At 38.1% G+C, this 19,596-nt stretch overlaps 2 protein-coding genes and 1 long non-coding RNA gene across 4 annotated transcripts; 1 reads left to right on the forward strand and 2 right to left on the reverse strand.

The window, feature by feature from the left end:
- Window positions 1-669: 669 nt before the first annotated feature.
- Window positions 670-4,326, reverse strand: LOC112188176 (serine/threonine-protein phosphatase 7). Of its 2 annotated transcripts, XM_024327238.2 has the most exons (4): window positions 3,083-4,325; window positions 2,126-2,272; window positions 1,069-1,176; window positions 670-945 (listed from the first exon to the last, which is right to left on the reverse strand). In XM_024327238.2, exons 1-4 carry the CDS (start codon window positions 4,160-4,162, stop codon window positions 865-867), a joined length of 1,416 nt encoding a protein of 471 aa, XP_024183006.1. In that variant the 5' UTR covers window positions 4,163-4,325; the 3' UTR covers window positions 670-864. The 2 variants fall into 2 exon arrangements, 1 of the variants encoding a protein (XP_024183006.1); XR_005806720.1 differs by lacking the exon at window positions 670-945 and having other exon boundaries at window positions 1,083-1,176; window positions 2,126-2,261; window positions 3,083-4,326.
- Window positions 4,327-8,313: 3,987 nt separating this feature from the next.
- On the forward strand, window positions 8,314-10,115 carry LOC112183354 (kinesin-like protein KIN-14L). Its single transcript, XM_024321708.2, has 3 exons — window positions 8,314-9,016; window positions 9,132-9,208; window positions 9,464-10,115. The coding sequence occupies exons 1-3, from the start codon at window positions 8,892-8,894 to the stop codon at window positions 9,688-9,690; spliced, it is 429 nt and encodes a 142-aa protein (XP_024177476.1). The 5' UTR covers window positions 8,314-8,891; the 3' UTR covers window positions 9,691-10,115.
- Window positions 10,116-13,134: 3,019 nt separating this feature from the next.
- On the reverse strand, window positions 13,135-14,439 carry LOC112185022. The gene is made up of 3 exons (XR_002930117.2): window positions 14,198-14,439; window positions 14,023-14,100; window positions 13,135-13,185 (listed from the first exon to the last, which is right to left on the reverse strand). It is a non-coding gene; the product is annotated as an uncharacterized LOC112185022 (long non-coding RNA).
- Between the last annotated feature and the right edge of the window lie 5,157 nt (window positions 14,440-19,596).

Genomic DNA, 19,596 nt, shown 5'->3' on the forward strand with positions numbered 1-19,596 from the left:
TTACTTGAGGGGTAATATACCTCCATAAAATAGTCATTACTCGGTAAATATTTGATTATTTGCATGAACACTAATAAAAGTCTAAATCTATTATATGAAAAAAATTTAGAACTTTTTAGACGCTAGAAGAGTAGAATTTTTGTTCTTTTTCGTTCCTGAAGTGAGTTCATGGTATGAATAAAAATAATAATCGACATAGTTTGACATGTTTGGACGTACAACAGCTTCTTATATCATGAACTTAGTATTCATAGAGCATGAAAGTCTGAACTAATGATTATCAAACTGGATTTTTTTATAAGTTTCTTGCTTTTTAACTTTAAAAATCATCAAAAATAAAAATCTATTACTGTGCGTTTGAATGAGAAAATTATAAAATCACTAAATGATGGAATCTTTAACTCCATCAATATAAAATTTAATTAATTACAATTTCTATTATTTGGTTACATTTATTTAGGATTTGAAATGTGTAATAAATTAAGAAAGTTTAAAATAAATAAAAAAATAAAATAAAAAAAAATCTTGTTTTGATATTCCGTTAATTGAAACACATTCTAAATATCATGTTTTACCAATTGTTATATTTCTTAATATAACAATTTGAATAGGAATTAGGCTATTTCAAACTAATTAACTTTCAAATGATCTAGCTTTTACTTGATGGTGTAAAGAATTATGTACTAAAGAATTGAAGACAGCAAGAGTACTTACAAGAATTGTGTTGCACTAACAAAAATAGTATTCGCATATGAGCAACTATTTGTATTTCTTAGATCCAGAATTTCTCACAAAGAAAGATATGATCACAATAAAATCAAGAAAATGTAAAATTTGCGATGAACACCGACTGATGATGGACCTTCACGGGCTAGTTGCCATTGATGCCATGTCCAACTCTTCATCAGAATCAATTGCTTCTTCATAATCATAATATGCTTTTACCTGCAATGGAACGTCAATGGAAGCATTATAAAAAATTTAAAAAATTATCAGAACCATTTAGCTGTGACAAAACCGAAAGCACATTAATGTTTTTCCAAAATTATGATCAGTAATGACCAATACCTGTGGTCTTGGAGTAATTGCTTCAAAACTATGAAATACAGGATGATCAAAATTAGGGGGTTCCAGAACGATGTAAGCCCCTTTATTTCTATACCTCTCCTCAGTACCCTGTAGGGGAGACAAAGTGATATCAAATAATCAAAATGTAATGAAACAAATGATCTTTGTAGTTGTACACTAACCTACTAAGAGATAAAATGTCATTTTACAGACTGTGAAAAGGGTACTCTTACAACATCAGAGAAACCACCGCTCAAACCTGATTGGCGAGACTTATGACTGAAATCCGTCTGTCAGATCAAATATTGCTGGTCGGTTATGCATGAATCTTTTTCTCAAGTATTAATTTATTGTACCTTCCATATAATTTAAAGTTTCTCGAGTTGTATTTCAAACAATTCCCCACCTTATCTCAAAAAGAGAATATTATCATAATGATCGGTCCACAAACACATCCTACTAAAGATGTGATGAGGTTTTGATTTCCCCAAAATGCCTAAGATCTGGCATAAGTATCGAAGCTCAAGGAATATAAAATTTCAGAGAAAAAATGAGAAAAAATGAACAAAAGAATATATATATATATATATATAATCATATGAATATGTATTTTTCACATTGTATTTTCAAAATTTACAAGAACCCAACAAACGTTGAATTCATATACTTAATAGCTAGAAACATCAACATATGTGGACAGGTTCCACATGGTCCACGATATGCACTGAAGTCCCACGCTGAAATAATGAGCAAAATTCCCAGAAGGAAAGATGCATTTAACGCATAACACATGAGAGGTGTTAAGACAAGAAATTTCCATCCCAAAAAGAACAATTTAAGGAGGTGAAAGAGAAATTTGTTTCAAATTAAGTTAAAGTTATTGGAAGTCTTAGTTTTTCATGCTCAAACTTTGCTTACTAGAATTTTAATGCACCCACAACCTCTGATAGAAAGTGCCAAACTGCCAATAACAGTTTCCAAACACATGCAAGGATTTCACATAAAACTCTATTAATGAACTTGAAGAATAATCATCATCAAGGGATTGTGAGCACACCTGAAATTGTGGGTAATCTGGAGCACTAAATAAAGTAATGAGCTTCCCTGACTCCACGATGTGATCTATGGTGTACCCTTGATCCATGCCTCCAAGACCTGGCCTCTTTTCACGCGCATCAGGTCCTTCGTGCGATCTGATAATCAACTGATGTTTTAACAATGTAGAATAACCACAATTTTAGTATTGCATCTCTGTTTGATACTTAAGTGAAAGCAACAATAGAGTAAAAAGAAATCATCTCACGTGCAGAGTGAGAGAAACGTAAAGAGCATTCCCTATGCAGTTTAGAAACATTACAGCTACAAGCCAAACATAAAGTTGATAAGGAAACAGAACATTTCTTTTACTCCTGATCCCCACTCAACATCTACCTGATGAAGTTCAATGCAAAGTAAAAGCAAAGCCATATCCACCTCCATGCTCGATGCGAGCCTTCATAAATAACCTTTTAGTGCTCATAAATATAACTAGAACATCGAAAGATGAGAAGACTCGGTCGTTAAAACAATTTGTCGTATTCATTGTCCAGCTGACCACTTAATGAAAGAAGACGGTTGAGAGGGGAATCCAAAGGTTAGCTTTGACCAGGGGTTTCCCTAAATTCAAGTCATAATGGGAAGATCAATAAGGGCTAATTTATTATGCAACCATCACCACACTTGAAAGACTAGTAACCGAAAAGGTTTACAAGGTTTAGTGAGAGATAAATTTGGGTTCAAAAGTCCCCTTAACGCATGCCTTGACTGACAGTCACATTGCACTATCAATAGCATGCAAGATCTAAAGTGTACAGGATTAAATACAAACCAGAAGACCTACAGTTAAAAATCATTATTGTCAACATAATTTCCCACCCTAACATCATTTCAAAAACAATTAACCTTCAAGTCAACAACCATTGCCTGTGATGAGAAACACTACAAAAAGCATACTAAACTCCAACTTTGACATTACCTTGAGCTGAAATTTCTTAAGAAAGTCCTCAGTGCAATCAGGACCCCAAATCAGACCAATGCCTCTCACTTTATTGGGAGCAAGACCAGGTTTCATGGAGGGATCCGACCACAGCACATCACCCGGGATCAAGTTCAAACCTTCCCACGGAGGATCAAGAACCGATCTCCGAGCCTTAGACAACTCATCTAAAGACCCCAGAACCAAAGTACTAGTCTCCGAATTCAAAACAATCTTTCGATTCTTCTTTCCCTTTCCCCTCTTAGCTGGTGTCACTGCAATGCTCCTAAACAGCCCTCCATGAGCAGTATATACATGGCCATTTATAATGGACGCAAGAGGAAGCCCTTCAAAGCATCCCAGGCATTTTCTATACACGTGTTTACCTACTTTATCTTTACCATCATCGTCATCTCTATACTTGACTAGCACTTCCTTCTCAAACCCATAAACAGAAGTACAGTACTTGGATTCATGGTTACCTCTCAAAAGATAAACGCTTTTCGGCATCAACACTTTCCAAGCCAGTAAAATCAAGAAAGTCTCAAGACCCCAAGCTCCTCTGTCGACATAGTCCCCATTGAAGACGAAGACTCGATTCTCCGAAGGGTACCCAGCATCCTTCAGAAGAAAAAGAACGTCGTGCAACTGGCCGTGGACGTCTCCGACGACGACGACGGTGGAGTCAGGGCCGCAGTCGTCGATCTTGACGCAATTGGGTTCTTTGTGGAGAATCTTGGAGGCGCAAAGAACCAAGGAATCGAAAACCCGGACGGGAAGAACCTCCGGGAATTGGGTTGGTGTTAGATTTCTTGAAGACCAATCGAAGACGGACATGAGGTTCTGGACCCACTCCAGGCTGAGCTTCCCGTCGGGGGGCCATTCGATTGGGAAGTCTAGCTCCGGCGGTGGCGACGATGATCCCAGGATCGCTGGTTCTGCAACTTCCGGGACTTGGTTTGGAGATAGAGATTGTTCTTGATGTTGGGATGTGGGTAGCGGAGGATTACAGTGAGATGGGTCAGATTCAGATTCAGGCGGAAGAAGAGCTGCAATTTCGATATCGCAGTTGCATGACATGTCTGCCCCTCAATAATTCTGCCAAAGCATTAAGCTGTGTAATTTTATACATATATATACACACACACGGGTGGTTCGGAGTTATAGTTGTCACTTTCGAGATTTTTTTTCTCCTTCTTGCTCCTGCCAGTTTTTTTTTCCTCAAAAGCTCTTCTTCCCCTCAGCGGCCAAGAAAATATTAAGATTTAACTCCAATAAGTGTCTGCGGGATTTGAACCTAGAGGCTCTTACCAACTCGACCACCTATGGTGGTTGCTCCTGCTAACTTATTACTACGAATATATTTCGTTTTTGGAAAGATTTTGCCAGTAAAGGGTGACCTGTATGGATGGCAATACATTGCCCCAGGTCTGACCCGAGATTGAGCAGTCTGGCCCCAGCATAAGGATGGATCTCAAGCGGAGTATAATTTTTTTTTAATTATATATATATAAAAGATTTATCGTTATTCTCGAGTCTCAAAATTGTATATTCTATGGTAATTACAAAAATTAATAGACTTTTTCTCTTTGAGCCGCCTATCTTCTCCTTTTGAACCCTAGCCGATTTCTTTGCTCGTCCGGTGCTGGTAGGCATCAACATCGATTTTGGTCAGGTTGCTGTTGTCGGTCGGGTGGTTTCTCGGGATAGTTTAATTCAAAGGCGGCATGGTGGTGTTTGGACTGTTCTGGTCGATGCATTGCTGTGGTGGGGCGTACATGAACTCCGATGGAGAGACAACGCGAGGTTGTAAAGGTGAGGTTAGGTGGCGATTTTTGGATGCAGGGTCCTTACTTGGATTTTTTCTCTTCTCAGGATGTCTTTTGTCCTCTAAGTGGCGGCGGTCATGGCGTTGGTTGTTGTAGGTCAAGTCGGGCAGCGGTAGTGCTATGTTGTGTGGAGGCAAAGTGGGGCGGTGAGACATGATGTGGTCGCCAGTGGAGAACACGACGGTTTGCACAAGGTTAGGAGTCAGGTGGAGGTTTTTGGATACAGGGTCCTTACTTGGATTTTCTTTCTCTTCCCAGGGCATCTTTTGTCCTCTAGGTGGCGGGGGTCGTGGCGTTGGTTGTTGTAGATCAAGTCGGGCAGCGATCATGTTGCGTTGTGTGGCAGCGAAGTGGCGCGGTGAGACGTGCGGTGATCACCAATGGAGAACATGACGGTTTGCACAAGGTGAGGAGATCAAAATGAGTCTGAGCCTGCTGTTAGGCCTAGTTTTTTTTTATTTTGTTTTTTTATCAAATAAACAACTCATATACAACAACTTGTCTATTATGAGTCAAACTCATGACCTCCAACTTATAAAGGGAAGACTTATGCCACTAGACCAAATGATATTAGGCGTTGGGCCTAGGTTTTGACTTCCTTTGGGCCTCTGTTAGTTAGATTTTTTTTTCTTTCTATTAATTCTCGTAGAGGGAACTCTATTTAGTAGGTTTGATATTTTCAATAAGTCTCTATGTTTTAGGGAGCTCTGCACTTTTATGTGTTTTTACTTTTTAGTGAATCTTCTGCAGTAGTATCAAAGGCACAGACCTGCTTTTTGATTTATGTGATGTTTAATGAGTGGACCTAGCTAGTTCTATATACCACTATGGGTACTAACATAACTTCTTCTTTGTCTATAGATTGCAGAGGAAGGGTACGGACTTGTCATTTTGACTTGAAATGAATGAAATTGCCGCCCTTTTAGGTTGGGCTTGATTCAAAAAAAAAAAAAAAATTGTATGTTCTATATAGTTTGGGCGACTGTTGTGGTTAGAATTGAATCTTATTTTCTCTAAGAGCATCTTTAGCAATGTTACCCATTTTAAAGTCAAATTTTAGAAAAAGTAGCTAAAAAGTCATTTTAGCTAGCAACTTTAGAAATACGTCTGCGTTAGTGCTCTCTATTTTAGCTAGTTTTGAATTTATATAATTTTTTGAATGAAGATTAAATAATTTAAATATATTTATAAATTACATAAAATAACTTAAAATGAATGTTTTAAATTATAAAGAGTCGCATCTCGCTCTCTATATTTAGGAGCGAGATAGCTAAAACTTATAATGGAGAGCCACTTAGAGCATCTTTAGCAATGCTAGCTATTTTTTAGTCAAATTTTAGCCAACGTAGCTAAAAAGTCATTTTAGCGAGCAACTTTAAAAATATATCTACATCAGTGCTCTCTATTTTAGCTAATTTTGAATTTATATTATTTTTTAAATGAAGATTATATAGTTTAAATATATTTATAAATTACATAAAATAACTTAAAATGAATGTTTTCAATTATAGAGAGTCTCATCTCACTTTCTATATTTAGGAGCGAGATAGCTAAAAGTTATAATATAGAGAGCCACTTAATAGTTTCGTGCAGCTGCTAAAATAGATAAAAAAAAACTAAACCTGCTCTCCAAAATAGCTAAGGAGTCAAAATAGAGAATCTACTAAAAATGCTCTTAGGAGTCTGGTGCAGCTGCTAAAATAAATGAAAAACTAAAAATCATCTCCAAAATAGCTAAGGAGCTGTAATACACCAAAAATTTGTTATTATTTTCCGAGAATTTTCCATAATTAATTCAGTGGTTGTTGGTACTAGTGCATAGTTCGGGGTTGTTGTGGAAGTATTTCAGACAAATAATTTCTCAAGATGTTTTATTTTCGAATGGTCAAAAGGTTGACTTTTTATTTGTTGGGTTTCTCTAAAAACTTCCTTCATGAAATTTGTAGAGTGCATCGATTTGAGTTTGTGGATATGTGAAATGCAGAAATCAGAGTTCGTATGAGAAAGTTATGATCAATGGAAGTTTCTACTAATTTTAGAAATTACTATAAATAAAAGTTTCTGTTTTGGGAATTTCATTATTTAATTTTCAGAATTTCCCTTTTTGGAAATATTCCTTCTCTCCGTTCTCTCTCATCAAAACCCTAGGATCTGGAGATTTTGCGTCTGACCCGACCTGAACATGGTTCCAAGACCCGACTTTTCCGATGAGCTCCAGCGACCCAGGCCATGAGACCGGCACAGACAGGCTCACCCCTTCCATGCGGTCCTCCCTACGATGGTGGCTTGAGGAGATTTGAAGCGTACAAGGTGGATCGCGGCTGTGAAAGCATACCAAACATGATTTTCCTCCTCCAGCGACGGCCGATCACTAAACCGGTCTTGTTGGGTTCGGGGAAGCTTCCTCCTTTGACCCTTAGTTGTGGTTTTGGACTACTTTCACTAGAGCATAGTCAAGTCACAGTGAACAGTAATATTTGGCTTGCGGCGGCAATCTAGGCCGAGGTGGTTCAAGCTCCAAGTATTAAAATTGCTCTACTTGGTATTCTTGACATTTTGGACGGTTGGATTGTTGTGGTTTTGAGTTTGGTTGGCGACGGTGTACGACTGCCAGTAGCGGCGCATGGCGGCGTTTCCGGCCATGTTAGGGACAGTTTCTGGTTTTATATATCATCTACTCGTCGATACGAATATTTTGATATATAATTCGTAATTATTGGAGATCGTATGAATTTGTTAGGGTTTTTAGCGATTTCGTTTCGCTCGGTTTTTTATCCTTGAGGATCCTACCTTTCAATAGACTGGTAGTTTTGTCATATCGATCGTAGATGTATTTAGGAGACTTTATGTGGTGTCGGATGAATTTCTGCCTCGATTGGCGTTACTTTCGGGTTGTAGTTCAATTTGGAGATTCAAACTTTAATTGCTTTGTGTTTCGAGTACTGAGATGTGACTGTATGTGATTAGGTACTTGACGAAGTTGTAATAGACAATTTATTATGATTGTGTTAGCTCGGTTCTGTATAGAAGACGCAACGGGATTCAGAGGTGAGTAATCTCACAATGTTCATTTACGAACGGAGTTACCTTATCGTTTTTGGAGTTATTTATTTAAGGGCTAAATACTGTTTAGTACCCTATGGTATGGGTCCAACATCATTTCAGTCCCTCGACTTTCAATTTCATCAAAAACACCCCCACAGTAGTATTTCTTGTTGAATAGGTCCCTCCATCGAGATTCTGTAAATTTCCGACGTTAAGCTGCTGACGTGGCATTTCCAACTCAGCAAAGTGGGGCCCACATGGAAGCCAATTTCCCAAACTGACCCTGGCTTCCAACACCTCTCCTCCCCCTCCTATGACCTCCTCGACCCAAACCCACCTTTTCTCTCTCCCACCACCATCACTACCACCACTCCTTCTCTCTCTCTCTCTCTCTCTCTCTAACTTCAACCCTTTTCCACTCGCTCTTTCGCTCTCTACCTATTCGCCTCTAACTAATCCAAATTCTTTCTTAATTCACACAAACTCAATTCACCTCCCTCAAAACATGATTTCACAGTAAGGATACAAACACGGCAACCAATTTCCAGATATTGACTACACAATCTGATTCTCAAAGTTTTCACAAAGATCCCAACTCAACTTGTGATCAAGCTATATCAAACCAGAGTCCCAAATTACAGGTATGCGCCTCCGATGAAGAACACAACAAGCAAAACCAGCCTAACCGATTTCTCAATTCTGAGTTCTTCAACTCAGCCCAATCGATGATCAAAGCTCGACCCATCCTCAGTTCATTATCTAGGATGGAAACACCATTGAGAATAGACCCAGAAACATCGGCATTAACGCCGTGAACCCGATGATACACCCAAAATATGAAGTCGTTCAAATCTTGATCAAAATCAGAAACTAGATATACAATGACGTAGAACTCAATGAGATGATCATGTTTCGTATCTCATGCACCTCAAACGATGGCCAGAAAAAGCTGGAGAACCGCTGGAGCTGTCGAAGCTTGTCGGCGTCGATTCTCTCTCTCTCTCTCTCTAAATCTTTCTGGGTTCGGAGCTTTTAGGGTTTTAGAGAAAGACCCAAATGAGTATGTTCTTGAATTTTTTCTCTGTTTCGTTGTTTGGTTGATTCTTTGTTGAAGATTTTTGGTGGAATTTTCTCGGAATGAAATGGGGTTTAATTGTTGGATTCTAATTTTGCAGGAAACGAGAAATTGAGGACCGATCAAGAACTGGGCTGCACGATTTTACTAGGGCTTCAAGAAAGGCTGAAGAATCAGGTTGGTTGATTCATCTTTCAAGTCATTTTTGGTTTTGATTTTACAATATGTGGGTTTGGTAGTCCAATAGAAAAGAAACTGGTACGATTTGTGGTATGGTCATATATAATTCTTTTCAAGTAAGAACAATTGGTTTAATTGAATTGACGAATTGATTTTCTTCCAAAGTTACATTTTGTTTATAAGGGCGTAATTGTTGATTTTTCTGGGTGGGTGAATTTTTCCATTGTTAATTGCATTTGGTAAATTTGGCAGCATCAAGGCGATTACAAGCTGTTGAGTGGCTTGAAAGCTTTGTGGAGAAGGAGTTCATTCCTTGCCTGAGAAATGATCTCATCCTATGCAATGCCATAAACAAGATTCAACCCGAATCAGTGCCTAGGGTAGTTCTTCAATTTCTATCCCCAGATTATTGGACTTCCCCCTCTGTTTCGTTAATAATTAATGAGAAGAAACAAAGAAAGAAAGTACAAGTGATATAATGCGTTTATTGTGTCTATGGACAAATATCATATCTTTATATGTTTATTGGTAGAGAGTGAAAGAGGGAGTGGAAGCGGGTTGGAGTTAGAGAGAGAGAGAGAGTGTGTGGTGGTGGTGGTGGTGGTGGTGGGAGAGAAAGAAGGTGGGTTTGGGTCGAGGAGGTCTTGGGAGGGTGTGGAGAAGTGTTGGAAGCCAGGGTTAGTTTGGGAAATTGGATTCGATGTGGACCCCACTTTGCTGAGTTGACAATGCCACGTCAGCAGTTTAATGTCGGAAATTGACGAAATCTCGACGGAGGGACCTATTGGACAAGAAATACTAGTGTGGGGTTGTTTTTGATGAAATTGAAAGTCAATGGACTGAATTACTGTTGGACCCATACCACAGGGTACTAAACAGTGTTTAGCCCTTTATTTAACTGCAAACTATTGTTGTTATTAGTAGCATTCCTGAGTGAATGACTATATATATATATATATATATATATATATATATATATGAAATATATTTGTTGGTGGTTTTGTTGGTTGTTGAAAATAATATGCATGATTGTGTTCGTTTATTGTTTTGAGGTGTGGCTTTTCAGAAAACAATTATTGTGGGAAATTGTATTTTCTATTGTTTTGAAAAGTGTCTGAGATTTGGGAATCGCAGGTTGTGATTTCTCCTTTTTGAGTTGAGTAACATTTCAGGTCTGGTATGACCATTTTAAATGTTTTAATCTGACGACCGGTAGTCTAAGGATTTGAGAGTTACAGGTTGTGATTTCTCCTTTTTGGTGATTTGAAACATTTTGGATCTAGTGCAACTCGTTTAAATATTTTGATCTAAGAGTCAAGTTGGGCTAAGGATCCGGGGTCGCAGGTTGTGACCTCAGGTAATATATCGAGATTTCACACCTTTAATTGGGTGAATGTATACGATCAGTTAAAGCTCTAGTCTGTTTGCCATCGTACCTCATGGATCTAAGTAGGTTACTTACAACTCCTGAGTACACATTTTGTCCAAATTGGACCAAAGTATCATATTTTATTTGTTAGGTTAACAATTTATATGATTTCGTCACTGTGTTGACTTTTATTGTCCAGGTTGGACCGATGTATCATATTCTATTTGTTAAGTTAACGATAGATAAGATTTGTTGTGTGTTGACTTTTATTGTCTAGGTTGGACCGAGGTATCATATTCTATTTGTTAGGTTAACGATAGATATGATTGGTTGTGTGTTGACTTTTATTATCCAGGTTGGATCGATTTATCATATTTGGATTGTTAGGTTAACGATTTATATGATTTTGTCACGGTGTGACTTTTGTTATTTCTTTTGGGAAAATAATATTGTTTTTAGGAAGCATGGTATGCGTTCTTTTTCATGAGTTGAAAGGTTTTCCTCGTTTTGTATGAGTTGTGTGTTTTTGTATTTGAGTTACTTATACAAGCTTTCATAAGCTTACCGGGTCTGTTGTTTGGCAACCCAATGCACTATTCGATGGTGTAGGGGTTAATCTTGCAGATCAGGGTAATCGTGGCTAAAGTCGTGTTCCGATAGTTAAAGCTTGTTGGTAGGAAGCCAATTTTATAACTTTACCGTTGTTGAGACTTCCACTATGTAGTAAGTTTTGAGGAGCATTTACTTATTATTTTGTTGTGACAATTTAATTCGTAAACTTGTATAATATATGACTCTGCAGAGCGAGTATATATTGACATTGTGGGTTCAAAGCATCAATATGTACTTGGTTTAAAGGAAAATGTTTTCCAGGTATTTTGTATTGATGACTGAACCATCACACATGTATAATTTTAGGATTATATTGATTTTTAAATGTTGTTTAAAAATCAGGGCATGACATGAGCCAAAATAGAGAGTCTGCTAAAAATGCTCTAAGTTGTATATAATTATTGATTATTTTAGAATTTTAGTTCTTGTTGTACAATGTTTGATTTAATTTAATAAAAGTGTTTTTGATGATAAAATTAGAAAAAAAAAATGGCCCTTCAACTTAAATTTTATTGGATTTTTTTTTTTTTTAGAATGAATTTATTGGATTTAAGTGACAAGTCCATCTAAATGTCTAATGAGTGACTATTGTCGAGGAGATGATTCAGATTTGGAAATAACATTAAAAACTTATTGATGACACTCACCATCAATGGTGGTAAATGAAAGTATGGAAGACCTTTATGATTTTTAAATTCTTGATCCGACCTTATGTGTGGTGACCCCAGAGAGGGGTCACACAGCGCCGCGACCCCGAGCCAATGAGAAACCGACATGTCACGAATGACATCCCGATAACTCATCAACTCGAATTCGCAAGGCCTTTTAGGTTCAGGTTGTTGGTTTACAAAACACTTTCTTGGACAAAAGTCACAAAACATTCTAGCAACCGAAGTACCGAACAACATATTTTCGAGAGAGGAATTTAAAGTGGGCTAAAATATTTGGGCTTACAATAGGAGCCAAATTTGGAAAATAATAAATCACTAACTCAATACAAGTATGAGAGACGCGCCCCAGGGTTACGAGTCTCTCGAAATTTTGTAAATAAGAGAGTAGAAAACAAATTAACAAAAAAATTAGTGAGAAAGTAAATAAATAAGTTACTTCAAAATCCGATAAGGGACAAAAACCTTCTTTTAATAAAGTAAAAGAAAAATGCGCCAAGCCAAGCCATGTGCCTCCTCTTCAAGCTCCCCGACCACATGCTCAAAACCTGCACACTGTTGTAGCGGTGAGCTTTCGTCCTCGCATGCCCAGTAGGGGCTGACTCAACCATGATAGGTTTGAAAAATAATATACTCGAAAATATTTACTACATAACATTGTGCACGTTTATTGAAAAATACTTTAAGAAAAGAGGCAACCACAAACATTTGTTTTCTTTTATAAAAACATATGCAATATGCTTCACACAACTCGAAACTCCGAGATACTTACCTGCCGGCTAAACTAAAACAAATCAGTGACCGACCTGGCTCGTCATCCTTCGAGAACCGGCCAACTACTCTATAGTCCTTGTGACTACAAGTAGCGAAAGTATCCATTTCCTGGCCCTGAGTCTCCTATGACTGGTTCACTGTCAGTACTCACTCTTCCTCGACAAACATAGGAGCACAGCCCCCTCCGGAGATTCACGGTTATCGACACAGTGGGATTCCTAGGAATCTACGCGTCTAGGTCCCATTCACTTTCAGATCACAAGTACAAAAATGCAAAGGGTACAGTATCTCAACACGCAAGTCTAGCCTCGGTTTTCGCAATAAGCAATTATCAGTTATGGAAACACGGATATCACGAGGCATCGACTAATGAACAACCAAAAACGTACTTCCAGGCAACATATTATTCTACTAGAACATTCCACATATAGAAAAGCCTCTAACAAGGAAGGGACAGCTCACCCTACCTGGATATGGAGTGCTCGTTCACATTCGGATTCGTTCCCGACTTTTGATCATTTGTCCAAATCCCAAGTGCACACGCTCGAGTCCTTTAACAAAAACTAAATCCAATAAGTACTCAATTCATAACTCATTTGCTCAATTTATTTATGAGTCACCAATTTATTCTGAATCGATATATAATGGTATCCATTCCCGAACAATTCACTTAACGTGGTAAGCTCATTCGGGAGATGGTGATCACACTTCTTTCCATGTTAAAATTTCCGTCAACCGGTTTGACCTCATTTTATTTAGCTTTTAAACTTTAAGCAATTAAATAATAATTACCATTCCCGAATGATTTCGCCTTTCATACTTCTTTCGGGATATGGTGATTATACTTATTTCCTTAATGAATTCCAAGTCAACTAGTTGGACCCTTTTTACTTAACCATTAAATACTAGCAAATAAATAGTAATTACCATTCCTGAATGATCACATTATTACGATAACTCCGGGATATAGCGACACTAGAATACTCTACTTTTAACCTTATTTCAAGAAGGTTAATCCAATATCCTAATTTAGCTCAATCAAATAAAATCCACCATTTTCATTATCAACACCCTTCCAACAACAGTAATTACTCACTTCCTTTAACGTCATACACAATTTTAGTTAACTTGTCAAAAACCACAAAATTGGTCTCTCTTTGTCCGTTCTTGCAAAACAAAAAATTTTCAAAATTAATAACAGACAAACCAATTTAATTGAACACCCAATTCTCTCCATACATTCAAGCATTCAACCACTTTCATCTTTGTTCACTACCATGGCAAGTTTCCAACACATATCAATATGTTTTCAAATAATCCAGAAAACCAGAATTCCACTAAGTATGAACAACACACAGCAAAACATATCCAAATACCCAGACCCTTACCATTCTTCTTCTCCAAAATTAACTCCTCTGCTACGATAGCCTTCGACATGAAACTCGATTTCTTTAGAGCCTTCAAATCTACAATAACATCACCCCAACACTACCTCAACAACCATAAAAAACCAAAGATTGTACAATTGCTGGGATAAGGTATAGTCCAGAATCAAGGCCTTACCCCTTCTCCTTCAACGGTGATTCAATCAAAGCCTCAGCTTCGGGCTCTCCTCTTTAAACCCAAAACGCAGATTCTCCAAACCTCACACAATCTAGAATTCAAACGATAGAGTTAGGGTTCTCTGTCCAAATCAAACTAGAGGTTTCAAGTATGGAGAAGTGTGACAAAATCTAGCTCACCAGATGGAAGAGTAAGCCGGTGGCGCTCACGATGTATCTGGGTAGCTCACGTGCCAGCGGTGGCGCGTGAGGCGCGTGCGGGGGCTCTGGCCGAAATCGGAGATCTGAAGTTTGGGGTTTCGAACGATGGTGTGGCTTCAACTTCGTTTATGGAGGTATTGAAGCTCGATTTGGACTGGAGGCAGGAAAATGAAGACATGCAGAGCCGAGAGCTCCGGTGATGCTCGAACGACGTCGTCAGGCGTCGGCCGGCTGAGGGATTTCTGGGTTTTTCTCCGCTTTGCTTGCTGAGTAGAATGACAGTGGCAGAAGGGCGAGGAAATGGCCCGAAACCGGTGAGGCTTAAGGAACAGCGGCGTCGCAGTCATGGGTTATCAAGGTGGAGGCTGCCAGCGGTGCATGTCGGTGATTCCGGGTGGGTTTTGGTCGGGTTTAGGTGCGGCGTCGATTGGTGGTGGCGGTGTTGTGAGGTTGTGGCCGGAAATGGTGTTTTCTGGTGGTTGCAGAGGGAAGAAGAGAGAGTGTGCGAGAAAGAGAGGTCGGGGAGAGAGAGAGGACACGGCCGAGAGTGAGGGAGAGAGTGTTTTGGGATTTTAGTTTTTTTTTTCCTATTTATACTTGTACATATGAAATGACAAGTCTACCCCTGCGACGAATTCAACCAATAATTGAGTCGGGTTTTGAGCTCGCTTCTTTATTCGTTTTTCGTCACTAGTGTTCTTAGTCGACTCCATCGTATGCCCAAACTCGAAATACTAAAAATTCAATTTGTATCTTTTCATCATAATCCCGACAATCTTTTGCTTCAATAAACCTTAGTAACCTTTTAGGCCCAAAACGAAGGACTCTGGCCCAAACTTAAATTATAAGGCCCAAATCGAAGTCTCGACACCGAATTAATCTCCAAGGTCAATTTCTTCAGTTAAATCACCTGGCTAAAAATCTTATTTTCGAAAAATTATCTTCTAAAAATTAAACAAAATTTTCAGGGGCTCACATTATGATTTTTAGTTCTTGATTCCGCTATTACTTCTATTTTCCTATTTTTTGGGGTTTTATGAAGAAAAAAATAAATTAGCTCATTCATATTCTAAAGCTTAGACGTATCTTCATTAAAAAATCAGCCTTTTTTTTTTTTTATAGTGATAATGATGTATTGAATCCAAGATATAAAGGAGACTTGTGATTCTTCTAAAATAATCGATATACAAATATATGATCGATCATTACAATAATGAGAAATTGATTTAAAATTAAGGAAAATACGGTGGTTAGTGTAGTAAGGTTAGTCGAGCGACCTTGTATGTAACCCCCCATGTAGCGTTCGAGTCTTAATTCTCACCAGTTAGAATCCAGCAGGTTTGAAGAGGATTCGAATTTGTGCGCCTGCGACAGGGGATTAGTATGACTTTGTCGAAATATCCTCGTGGACCTCGGTCCGAGTTCAAATACTGACTGTGCAGGTGTATTACTAATTTGCTAACGTAACTGAGGTGGTTTGCTATCTCACCTCCGATTAAGATATTAAATAAAATACTTACATCCAAATTGGTTTGGACGTGTGTGTCTAAACTATCTTTTTTTTTTTTGAGGGGAACAGAATCAAGTTCCATTAATAATAACGACATCTCTCGGTCAAGCTAGAGGAATTCAAAAATCCCTCATATTACATCACAATGCACAAAGCAGCCTGCAAGAACAGAGATACCAAAGAAAAAAGCAAACTAAAAAACAAAAGCAGACATTAAAAAACCCCTACACCTATCTAGCCCTAAATCAGAGCAACCAACATGACAAGCATTGATGCCTAAGACCTACATGCTGTACATCGCCACTCATCGAGCAGCACACAGCAACGATCAAGGACCAAAAAGGGAAGAAGCCGAGTCGAGCTCAATTATTCAAAGCGAAAAACAAAAGAAACACTATGCTACTCCCCAAAGGCCCACAAACAGACATGATCCATCAAAGGAAAATAAAAGAGATGGGCTAGCCCAGCCAGGCCACAAACAATTACCTAGGCAGGCGGAGGCCCAAACAGCCAAAGCCCATCTCATCCACCTCCCTTCACCAGACCCACCTGCGACGAGCCGCCGAGAAGGCAGCCTTCAATCACTAATCAGGCGGCCGGCCCTAGTCCTCCACCATCGCCGATCTAGGTAAGGAGCAACTGGACCCAACTCGGAACTAACACTGCAAGCAAAAAATGATCAACGGAGCTCGGTTACCTTCGTCGCGGACTGAGAGCCTGCACCTGCTCTTGAAGCCGCTCAACTATACAGTAACACCACCTCGGTCGACTTCTCAGATGCCGATCTGCACCAACCCAGAGGACCTAGATTGGAACAACCCATAATCAATTCGTCGCCGTCGAACCAAAACTTGGAACGAGCCCAGAAGCCGTCTCAACAGATCTGCCTTCCAACCCGCACCGTTGCCTTTCCGTCGTCACACACCACCCTGAGAGCGCGCCGCAGCCTTGCCTGGTCTGGGGAGCGAAGCTTCACCGCCGCCAGCAACACGAAACCCTAAGTTTCGTTTTTCGAGGTCGCTCCAAGAAAATCGAAGGCCTCAAGATGTTTCTTTTCTAAACTATCTCTTATTTGCATACAATCAGTAATTTAAATTCAGGATTTAACCATTTAAAAGTTAAATTAATATTTAAATATTATCTCTGTAAAAAATAACACAAACAAACATTACACACTCATTAGAATTCGATTGCTTCAAGTAAATAGACGGTCAATTTCAATATAAGTACTTTCATAAAATTTAGCTAAATCATGAATTTTATGCTCTTTAATATAACAGAAAGAGAATTCAATATTTGTCAATTGCATTTTTGGCTAGACCACACTTAACCAGAGACTAACTAAACTTATGCACTAGAGGAATATTAGGCATACAATCCCACACGCCTTGCTCTTTCCACATGAACTGTTTTCCAATGCACAATCCACATATTCTTGACCACCCACGTACGGACCTACCTACCTAAGGGCATCTCCAATAGAATAATTATTTCAAAAAAAATTGAAATTTAACTAATTTTAGACTAAGTTTGATCTCCAACAGACTAGCTAAATTTAACTTTGTCTAAAAAACCCTAGAGAGGAGAGAGAATTTAACCTAGAATTTAGGTACTCTGCTGGAGCATAACTCAATATTTAACTAGTTAGAGCATCTTTAGCAGACTTTTTATTGTGGCTCTTTAGCTATTTTGGAGAGTATGTTTAGCTTTTTATCTATTTTATCTGTTGCACCAGATTCCTAAGTTGCTCTCTATTATAACTTTTAGCTATCTCGCTCCTAAATATAGAGTGCGGGATGAGGCTCTCTGTAATTTAAAATATTCCTTTTAAGTTATTCTATGTAATTTATAAATTGTTTAAAAAAAAAAAGTAATTTATAAAGACATTTAAACTATTTAATATTCATTTAAAAAATAATATAAATTCAAAACTAGCTACAATAGAGAGCATTAATGCAGACGTAATTCTAAAGTTTAGCAATGCTAGAAATTTTTGAGTTAAATTTTAGCTAAAGTAGCTAAAAAGTCATTTTAGCTAGCCACTTTAGAATTACGTTTGCATCAATGCTCTCTATTGTAGCTAGTTTTGAATTTATATTATTTTTTAAATGAATATTAAATAATTTAAATGTATTTATATGTTATATAAAATAACTCAATAGGAATATTTTAAATTATAAAGAGCTTCATCTCGCTCTCTATATTTAATAGCAAGATAGCTAAAAGTTATAATAGAGAGTCACTTAGAAGTCTGATGCAGCAGCTAAAATATATAAAAAGCTAAACAAGCTCTCCAAAATAGCTAAGGAGCAAAAATAGAGAGTCTGCTAAAGATGCTCTTATATCTTAATTTTAGCTATAAAGATAGCTATCACTCTTAATTTCCATATATTAAGGACATTGATACTTTTGGTCTCTATATTTTAAGTCATGTTGCAATGTTGGTTCATATGCTCGAGTTTTACAATTTTAGGTTTTGGGTATGCAATTATGATCTTAAATGTTTCTCATCCATCGATTACATGAAAGTTATATTAATTTTTAACATCAAGTGGTCGGGAATAACATATATTGCTAACAATGTTAAGTATAAAGATTAGGGTTTTGGTCTATTTACCCCATTTTTAGAGATTTTTTTCCCACTTACCCCATTAAGTTTTTTTAATTCCCTCTTACCCAAAACACTCTAAGGATGTCTTCCCTAATACCCCATTAAGATTTTTTTTTTTTAATACCATTTTATCCTCACCTTTGTTACTTAGAGAGAGAGAAGATGGAAGAGAGAGAAACCATAGGGGACTTCGCCCGAGCCCGGTCACAGGAATCCGGCAAACTTTCGCCGGAATTCGGTCACCGGTATCAGGATTCCAGCCACCAGTTGCCGGAATCAGGTCATCGACCGCCGCCCACAGGAAAAGTTTATTGCCCCCAATAGACATCTATTGCTACCCAATAGACTCTATCAGCCATGTATTGCTCCCCAATAGACGTCTATTGCTCCACAATAGAACTTTCGGTCGTCGGAATTGGAACTAATCTTCATAAAATTAGACAAATAGAACTTTGATTAAAGAAAAAAAACGAAGAGATTATATCAATTCAAAACGTCTATTGCCTCCTAATAAACCTGTATTGCCCCCCAATAGACATCTCGGTCGCCAAAATGAGAACCTTAATCTCTATGAAATTAGACAAATAAAACTATGATTAAGAAAAAAAAATTGTACAAACTCAAAACATTTATTGCTCCCCAATAGCCGTCTATTGACCCCAATAGATGTCTATTAGGAGACAATAAAACATTTCTTTTTTCTTTTTTCTTTCCTTCTGGACCTTCTACTTTGCAACAGCAGTAGCACCATTTACAAAAAAAAAAAAAAAAGTAGCACCACTATTTTGTTTTGCAACTGAAGTACCACACTACCACCATTTACCAAAAAAAGAAGAAGAAGTAGCACCGTCGCAAAGATCCTGTACACCACAAAATTTCAAACCCTGAGACCCAGAAATAGGCGACACCTCCAAGTGATGACATCGAGACTAGACGGAGCTCCCTGATGTTGCCACGGAGTCGATACTCGATACTCTCGCGGCTGGGCGCCATTGACATCTTGAAGAGCGCTCAGAAGGTTTGCAGGAATTGGTGCAAAATCTATAAGAACAACTCGGATTTGGAGCATCGTCGACAT

This window comes from Rosa chinensis, chromosome 2, assembly GCF_002994745.2.
Source record: "Rosa chinensis cultivar Old Blush chromosome 2, RchiOBHm-V2, whole genome shotgun sequence".
Lineage (NCBI taxonomy): Eukaryota > Viridiplantae > Streptophyta > Magnoliopsida > Rosales > Rosaceae > Rosa > Rosa chinensis.

Bases quoted from the DNA above. Each gene is read 5' to 3' on its own strand.
- LOC112183354 (XM_024321708.2), top strand. From the start codon at position 8,892: ATGGCCAGAAAAAGCTGGAGAACCGCTGGAGCTGTCGAAGCTTGTCGG. The intron at 9,017-9,131 runs GTATGTTCTTGA...CTAATTTTGCAG, and splicing joins TTAGAGAAAGACCCAAATGA to GAAACGAGAAATTGAGGACC. The intron at 9,209-9,463 runs GTTGGTTGATTC...TAAATTTGGCAG, and splicing joins AAGAAAGGCTGAAGAATCAG to CATCAAGGCGATTACAAGCT.
- LOC112188176 (XM_024327238.2), bottom strand. From the start codon at position 4,162: ATGTCATGCAACTGCGATATCGAAATTGCAGCTCTTCTTCCGCCTGAA. The intron at 1,177-2,125 runs GTGTGCTCACAA...TCTCCCCTACAG, and splicing joins CAGATTACCCACAATTTCAG to GGTACTGAGGAGAGGTATAG. The intron at 946-1,068 runs GTATTGGTCATT...GTTCCATTGCAG, and splicing joins CAATTACTCCAAGACCACAG to GTAAAAGCATATTATGATTA.